At 49.3% G+C, this 8263-nt stretch overlaps 1 protein-coding gene across 2 annotated transcripts; it reads left to right on the forward strand.

The window, feature by feature from the left end:
- The first annotated feature begins 229 nt into the window (after window positions 1-229).
- On the forward strand, window positions 230-4312 carry S100A2 (S100 calcium binding protein A2). 2 transcript variants are annotated; one of them, XM_036344084.1, is made up of 3 exons: window positions 230-330; window positions 2965-3118; window positions 4059-4312. In XM_036344084.1, the coding sequence occupies exons 2-3, from the start codon at window positions 2978-2980 to the stop codon at window positions 4209-4211; spliced, it is 294 nt and encodes a 97-aa protein (XP_036199977.1). In that variant the 5' UTR covers window positions 230-330; window positions 2965-2977; the 3' UTR covers window positions 4212-4312. The 2 variants fall into 2 exon arrangements, with proteins under 2 accessions (XP_036199977.1, XP_036199975.1); XM_036344082.1 differs by lacking the exon at window positions 230-330 and adding an exon at window positions 827-985.
- Window positions 4313-8263: the final 3951 nt, after the last annotated feature.

An 8263-nucleotide genomic window follows, 5' to 3' on the forward strand; every position in this document is an offset into this window, starting at 1 on the left:
TAATCAGAGTTCCCCAGGGTTGGCCACTAAAGGGTCCCTGTACCACATTCTCCTTCCTGGTATGGAGTTTCCGCCTGCTGCCCTGGCCCTGGGGGAGGGGTGTGGTGAGGGTGCTGCTGAGTCACTGCCTGGGCATCTGGGCCTGCACCACAGGGTGAGTCACCTCGGACTGGGGGGAGTACTGGGAGGAGGTTGGGAGCTGGGGGGAGGGCAAGAAGCTGCTGGACATCTGTGGGGGGGGAGGGGAGCTGGGTCTGCAGGAAGGGCGGTGCCCAGACTGGCAGGAAGGGCGGTGCCCAGACTGGATTGGGGATAGACAAAGAGCAGCAGGTGAGGTGGGCCTGGGAGGGGGCAGCTTTCTAAGGGTGATCCTAGATTGCTTCAATCCCTCCCTCCCTCCCTCCCTCCCTCCCTCTCTCCCTCCCTCCCTCCCTCCCTCTCTCTCTCTCTCTCTTTCTCTCACACACACACACACACACACACACACACACACACACAGACACTTTCACACACACAAACACACACTTTCACATCTAGGCTTGTGAAGTCCCAGTGTGTGCCTGCAGCCGGTGACACGTGAGTGAGCTCTGACTCACAGGCCTGTCATGAGAACAAGGCCTGGTATGAGTCTCCACATCCCACAAACAGCGGCTCCCTCCCCTCGCCCTGGGCGTAGGCTGCCCCTTCCCAGTGACACTTCCCAACCCCCTTTGGCCTGGGTAGGCCCAGGGGTTGCCTTTGAGCCTAGAGCCCTCCTCCAGCTGATCTCACCTGGTCCCCTCCCCCTCTCTGAGAGGGAGGGGACCAGGTGAGAGGGGAAGGGGTTGGCTGGAGGCCAGGTTTGGCAGGATCAGGTTAGGGCAGGTTCGGTTTCCTGAAAACGCCACATCCCACGTTGAGGGCCAGTGAGGCCAGCGTATAAATCCCCACTCTGTGCACCTTGCTCTTTGCTTTCCTTCCGAGTCTCTCTCTGCAGTCTGGTCTGGTGAGTACCTCTGTGGTGCTGAGGGCTGGGTGGGGAGGACCCTTACAGGCCTCTGCCCCTGTCCCTTTGTCCTGATCTCTTTCCTATAGTTTTCTTTTTCTGGCTTCCTCAGTAGATCAGCCTGGGGCCTCTCTGAATCTCTCCCATTGTGGGGTGGTGGGGGGGTGGTTCTTCTGTGAAGTGTCAGTTTGATTTTTACTTCCCCAGTTCCTCTGTGAGGTCTGTTTAGGGGTGATTCTGAGGCCCTCTCTTGGATTTTAGTCTGGGGGTCCCCTGTGGGTCTCAGTCTAGATGTCTTAGTCTAGAGGCTGTTCTTGGAGGTCTAGGCCTAGGAGTATGAGGGGTGTGATATGTGGGTGTTTTAACAGGAATCCTGAATTTTGTTTGTCTTATTATTATTATTATTATTATTTGCAAAGTTCTGGATTCTAGCCGGAGTAAGGAGCAAGAGCCAGGAATCTCAAGTGTGTGGGCGCGCTGGGGTCTGCCCTGAATAGCAGCATAGCTCTGCCCACTACAGCTTCCTGTCTTTTCCTGCCCCGTTGCCTGCAGGCTGGCAGGATTGACCCCGGGGTTTTCTTGCCTCCCTTCCCAGCTCCCCTGGCCTCATCCTGGGATCTGCCTAAGCCTCGTGGGCTGGTCCGAGCATTTTCAGAGTCAGGGCCTTCGGAAAGGTGACCTCTGAGGTCTGTCCTGTGTCCCCAGATTCTACCCTTGTGTCTGCCCTGATCCCAGGGCAATGGACATTTAATTTCTTTAATTCCAAACCCAATAGTATCCTCCCTGATGGGGAGGGTGCTTATGCCCTGTCTGCAAAGAGCCAGCACCCCAATATGAAAGGAGACATATTCCCTGCCCTCTAAGAGCACCTAGTCTGAGGGAGACACCATTTCTGCCTAAGGGAGCTTCCACTTATTTATTTTTTTGCTTTCACTTATTTTAATTAAAAGAAAATTTAAAAATACGTTTTTTAAAAAAATTATTTCAGAGAGGAAGGGAGAGGGAGAGAGAGAGAAACATCCATGATGAGAGAGAGTCATTGATTGGCTGCCTCCTGCACACCCCCTACAGGGGATTGAGCCCACACCCTGGCATGTGCCCTTGACCGAGAGTTGAACCATCAACTCCTGGTTCATGGGAGCTGAGCCAGGCTAGATTTTTTAAAATTTTTTAAAGCATGTGTTTATTTAATTTATTTATCTTTTTATCTTTATTGTTGAGAGTATTACAGATATCCCTCTCTCCCCACTCCCATTACCCGCCTCCACCAGTTCCGCTCAGGCTCCAGGCCTTCCCCACCCTATCGTCTGTGTCCATGGGCAATGCATACATGCATGTAAATTCTTTGGTTAATCTCCTCCCGGCTGCTACCCCTCACCCCCTTCCCTCTGAGATTCATCAGTGTGTTCTATGTTTCCATGCCTCTGGTTCTATTTTATTCATCAGTTTATTTTGTTCATTAGATTCCAGGGAGAGCGACATCCTTCGGCCTTAGGAGCCCCATCTGGGGACAGAACCAACTCCTCAGGGAACCTTGTACCCCTAGGCTGTAGCCATGGTTACTGCCCTAGTCCAGTGAACCCCCATTAACTAGCTCACGGATACACCTGTCACCCCAGTGTTGGCACAGAGTCCGCTGGCCTGAGAAGGAGCCAAATGGAACTCTGGTCACTCTGTCATTTCCCTTTCCATAAACACTCAATGGGGGGACCCCTGCCCTCAGGGTATGTCCCAAGGGTGATCAGAGGAGACACGAGGCTCTGCCCTTGGTGACTTCCAAACACAGGGGAAGGTTTAGCATCTGCCCTCAGTGAGAGGTAGAGGTGTGGTCCCTGCCCAGGGAGCCACAGTCTGAGGGGGAGAGGCAGCCCCTGCCTTCCCATTCAGAGAGGGATTTGGAGAGGTAGTTTGGGGCACGAGGGCAGAAGTGGGTCCTGTAGGGTGGGCTGAGGCGTCTCCAACACCTGTCGCTCCTTTAGCCCCAGATCCAAGATGTCCAGTCCCCTGGAGCAGGCGTTGGCTGTGATGGTCGCTACCTTCCACAAGTACTCTGGCAAGGAGGGTGACAAGTTCAAGCTGAGTAAGGGGGAGATGAAGGAACTTCTGCACAAGGAGCTGCCCAGCTTTGTAGGGGTAAGTGGGGCTGGCCGAGGGCGGGAGGCTCCTGGTGTGTGAGGGTAGGGGCACCGGTTAAATCTATTCTCCCTTCCTCCGGGGTGCCTGCTGATGCAGACACCGGGGTGGGGCCAGGCCCTTCATGATCTCACTGAAGTGCAAGTGAGGCCAGGTGTGAGAGCCCTCTTATTGGCTGTTCCCTGCAGCTTTCCAGAGAATGGATGTGCTATCAGTGCCTTCAAAGTCCATCTGTTCAACCTCCTCATTGGCGAGTTGAACAAACCAGAGCCCAGAGAGGGAAAGTGCCTGGCCTAAGATCACACGGATCTTTCTCTCTCTCATTTATAATATTTATATGCCAAACTGAGGTGTGTTGAGGAGAAAGGTCCAGTTAAGACATGCACCCTGAGACATTTGCAGAGAAATGCAGTCAGCTTTCCATTTGCCCCTTGCCCTCCCCATACCAGCTACTAGATAGTCCCAAAGTCAGGCCTCAGGCTCTGAACCTATGAAGCAGGTCCTTCTTTCCTTTAAATATTTTTTGGGGTCAAACTTTTAAAATTTGATTTCATTTTGGCAGGCATTAAAAAGAGCTTGCCTTTTCTGAATTCACCTTGCTGGTGCTGGAGAGTGGTTCCTATAGCTCTAGTTTCTTCGTCAGCAAAACAGGGCTTATGATGCCCATCTCGCCTGGCTCCTGTGGGGAGTAGAGCTGATCCTGTACTTGGGGGGTGGGAGTGCCTGGCGTGCTCCCCGTTCCCAGCAGGGAGAGCTGAAGACTCCCACCAATGAGCATCCACCTGTTCTCCCTCATGGGCCTCTTAGTAGTTCCCAGGGACTCCATGCCCACCACTTACTGCTGCCCAGTTCGAAGGGACAAGCTGGGCTGTGAGTGTGTTTGGGGTGGAGGTGGGGTAGAGAGCGGCCTGGCGATGACTCCATTCTCTCTTGCTTTCAGGATAAGGTAGATGAGGAGGGCCTGAAGAAGCTGATGGGCTCCCTGGATGAGAACAGTGACCAGGAGGTGGACTTCCAGGAGTATGCTGTTTTTCTGGCCCTTGTCACTATCATGTGCAACGATTTCTTCCAGGACTTCGCAGCCAGGCCCTGAAGCAGAGCTCTCGGCTCCCAGCCATGGGTCTCCTGGGCCCAGGAGGACTTCCCATCCTTTGTAGTTTTGTACTCAATAAATCTGTGTTTGTTTGTTGATAATAGTTTAATTGCTCAGTGGTGCTCCGTAACCTGGCGGGCAATGTTGAAAACTGAGGGCCTCCTAGATCTCCTTTCTGGGCCCTGACTCTCCATCTAGAAGTGTCTCCAAGGTCAGAGCTGTGCCGTAGGTCCCACACTTTGGGGTTTCAAATACCAGTAAAAATTTGGAAATTGAGATAGTTTGCTAACATTAAAAAAAAATTGATTTTAGAGATAAAGAGGGGGGAGGCAGAGAGAGAGAGAAACATTAACATTGGTGTGAGAGAGAAACATTGATGGCTTGTTTCCGGTTTGGGAATCAAACCCACCACCTTTTGGTGCATGGAAGATGCTCCTACCAACTGAGCCATCTGGCTAGGGCCATTTGCTAATATATATATATATATATATATATATATATATATATATATATATATATATATATTTTCAAATAAAGATATTTAAAAAGGCAAATCCCATCCACCATCACTATCATTTCACAAAAAAATTCCAACAAAGAAAGATATAGCCCTAGCCGGTTTGGCTTAGTGGCTAGAGCATCAGTTCTCAACCTGTGGGTCGTGACCCCTTTGGCGGTCGAACGATCCTTTCACAGGGGTTGCCTAAGACCATTCTGCATATCAGATATTTACATTACAATTCATAACAGTAGCAACATTACAGTTATGAAGTAGCAACAAAAATAATTTTATGTTTGGGTCACAACATGAGGAACTGTATTTAAAGGGCCAGAAGGTTGAGAACCATTGGGCAGGGGTGGGCAAACTTTTTGATTCGAGGGCCACAATGGGTTCTTAAACTGGACCGGAGGGCCGGAACAAAAGCATGGATGGAGTGTTTGTGTGAACTAATATAAATTCAAAGTAAACATCATTACATAAAAGGGTATGGTCTTTTTTTATTTTAGTTTTATTCATTTCAAACGGGCCGAATCCGGCCCGCGGGCCGTAGTTTGCCCACGGCTGGGCTAGAGTGTCGGCCTGGGGACCAACGAGTCTCCGGTTTGATTTCAGTCAAGGGCATGCATGTACCTTGGTTGCAGGCTCCTCCCTGGCCTGGGCCCTGGTTTCTCTCACATTTAAGTTTCTGTCTGTCTTTCCTTCTCAATGAAAAATATCCTTGTGTGAGGATTAACAAAAAACCCAAACAAAAAACAAATAAACAAAAAAAGCTGTTCTGATGATCTATTTCTGCATAACAAACAACGTCAACTCTTGGTGAATTAAAAAGTAAATTCATTATCTCTCCAGGTTCTGTGAGTAGCCTGGGGTTAGTTGATGGGGTTTCTCCTTGGGGTCTCTCATGCAGTTGCAGATGAAAGTTGGGGCTGGAGTCATCTGAAAGTTCAAATGAGCCCAGCCAGAGTGGCAGTTGGTTGAGTGTCATCCTGTGCACTGAGAAGTTGCCAGTTTGAGTCCCTGTTAGGGCACATGCCTGGGTTGTAGGTCAATCCCTAAACAGGGTGCATACAGAAGGCAATTATTGTATCTCTCTCTCTCTCTCTCTCTCTCTCCTCTGTTGAAGCATGTCCTTGGGAGAGAATTGTAAAAAAAAAACATTAAAAAACAAAAGGAAGTTCAAATGAACTCAACTTCCAAGGTTGCTCACTCAGTATACCAGGCAATTGATGCTGGCTGTCAGCCAGGAGCTAAGCTAGGACTGTCATCTGGAATACCTTCCCATGACCCCTCTCCATGTGGCTTGGGCTTCTCAGAACTTGGCTCTGAGAGGGCGTGTCTCCAAAGTGAGCATCCCAAGAAGCCCAAATAGGAGCTGCCAGGCTTTTTAAGATTTAACGGAGAAATCCCAGAACATCACTTCTGCTGCATTCTATTGATCAAGGAAGTCATTAAGGTTGGCTCATATTCAAGGGAAGGAGAATTAGGCTCCATCTGTTAAGGTGAAATTGACAGCAACTCTCTTGGAGACTATATGTCATAGTCTGTCTTCTAGCAATCACAGTTCACAGTTCATTCCATATGCAAAATGAACTCAACAGCATCTCATCCCATTAAGGCAGCAACTTGAAGCCCAGGATCTTGTTATCTAAGTCAGGTTGAGATATGAATGAGGCTTCTCAGGGGCAGTTCCTCCAGTACAGCTTTTCAAGAATATTTCCCCTTGGCCCGAGAATCTGTGAACAGCACATTCAATGTACAAAGGAGAGACAGAGATAGGTAACTACAATAAACACTCCTATTCAAAAGGGGGTGGTGGTGGATTGGAGGCACAGAGTGTTTATTGGTCTATAGCAATTCTGAAGTTGAGTTAAACATATGTCACCAGATTCTTGATTATGGTTCAGCTCTTCTCCCTATAAATGGTTCTTGGGTCTACCTTAAGCTCTTGGTTTTATTTTCTGAGCTAACTCTTTTTCATCAGAAATGTCTGTTTGCTTCTTGCCCATAGAAAGTTTAAGACTCAAAGATTCTTTTTGTTTTGAGGGGTCTCTGTCTCTTTCAGTCCAAGATGGTACAATTCTTTTAAAAATGTTGTAGGCTTTCTATGTATTAACTTACTAAAGGCCTGGTGCATGAAATCCGTGCATGGGTGGGTTCCCTAGGCCTGGCCGGAGATCAGGACTGATCAGGTTCCTTGCCTCCCAGTCTCCCCGCCTCCCTGCCTCCTCCTTCCCTCACTGACCACCTGCGTTCGCCACCACCCATCCCCTGGTTCCCTGTTCCAACCCCCGGGGGGCCAGGGGGTAGGGAGGAGGAACAGGGAGGTTGGCTGGCAGGCCCCATCAGCAATCAGAGCCTGAGGGCTGGGGGTAGCTCCTGCATTGAGCGTCTGCCCCCTGGTGGTCAGTGTACATCATAGTGACCAGTTGTTCCATCATAATGGTTGCTTAGGCTTTTATATATGTATATGAATTGCAGAGAACCTGACTATTAATAGTGGCTTTACTTGTCCTACATCGTAAGAAGTCTGGGTAGGCAGTTCAGGATTGGTTCAGGGGCCCCAAGATCCCAGAGATCCTGTCTGACACCAAGTGTCTTTTTATTTTTTGCCCTAATCTATAGCATATATGCTTTCCCCCTCATGCTTGTTGCGTTATGATCACAATATGGCTGCTATACCTCCAGATCTCACCATCCATGTTCCAAGCTGGAAGACAGAGAAAAGGTTAGGTGCAAAAGGTTTTCTCCTTTGCCTTTTTATTATGCAAGAAGCACTCTCCCCAGGTATTTCCACCTACATCTCTTGGCCTCAACTATGTAATATGACTAGCCCTAGCTGCAACCAAGTATTTTTAGCTCAACATGTTCACACTTTGGAAAAATAAAAGAATTTTTAGAATAAGGAAAGAGGGGATGAAAAGTAGACAAGCATAGACAATATTTTCCCGAATTGTTTTCTTCCTTCCCTGGGAAACTCTGCTGCTTGGGAACCACTTACAAAGGAGCTCAGACTAGTGCTCCCCAGAGGTGGAGAGGAGCTGAGTGAGACAGTTCTGGGACAACTTGCTTGTCCTCGCTTACTGTTCTGCCTCAACTGCATGCCTGGGGCTGGTGAGGCAAGGCCAGGCAAGGCCAGGCAGACTCTAGCAATAAAAAGCGAGAAGCCCACTTTGCTAATATCCTGTAGGAAAGGGAGCCGGTGAATATAGGTCAGGGAATCATGATCATGGCCATTAACATTTTCACAGCCGTTCTCAAAGCTCTGTTGGAGCACATTGTCATTTCAGCTTCCTGGTAACCCCGGGAGGAGCTATCATTAGGCCCTTTCACAGATGCGGAAACCAAGAGGGAAGAGCACCTCCCACTCATGGAGCACTCCCTCTGGCCAGGTTTGTGCTGCGCCTGCTCCAACACCATCTCATTGACTCCTCAGCAATTGGCTGAGAGATGTGCCATGAGTTTCTGCACTTCAGAGAGGGGCTGGGAGAGGTTAAGTAAGGAGCAGGGCTGGAACTTGACCCGGGTCTCTAAGAAAAGGTCTCAAAAAACC

This window comes from Myotis myotis, unplaced genomic scaffold (genome assembly GCF_014108235.1).
Source record: "Myotis myotis isolate mMyoMyo1 unplaced genomic scaffold, mMyoMyo1.p scaffold_m19_p_18, whole genome shotgun sequence".
NCBI lineage: Eukaryota > Metazoa > Chordata > Mammalia > Chiroptera > Vespertilionidae > Myotis > Myotis myotis.

Coding starts and splice junctions, on each gene's coding strand:
- S100A2 (XM_036344084.1), top strand. CDS start 2,978: ATGTCCAGTCCCCTGGAGCAGGCGTTGGCTGTGATGGTCGCTACCTTC. Junction 3,119..4,058: donor AGCTGCCCAGCTTTGTAGGG/GTAAGTGGGGCT, acceptor TCTTGCTTTCAG/GATAAGGTAGATGAGGAGGG.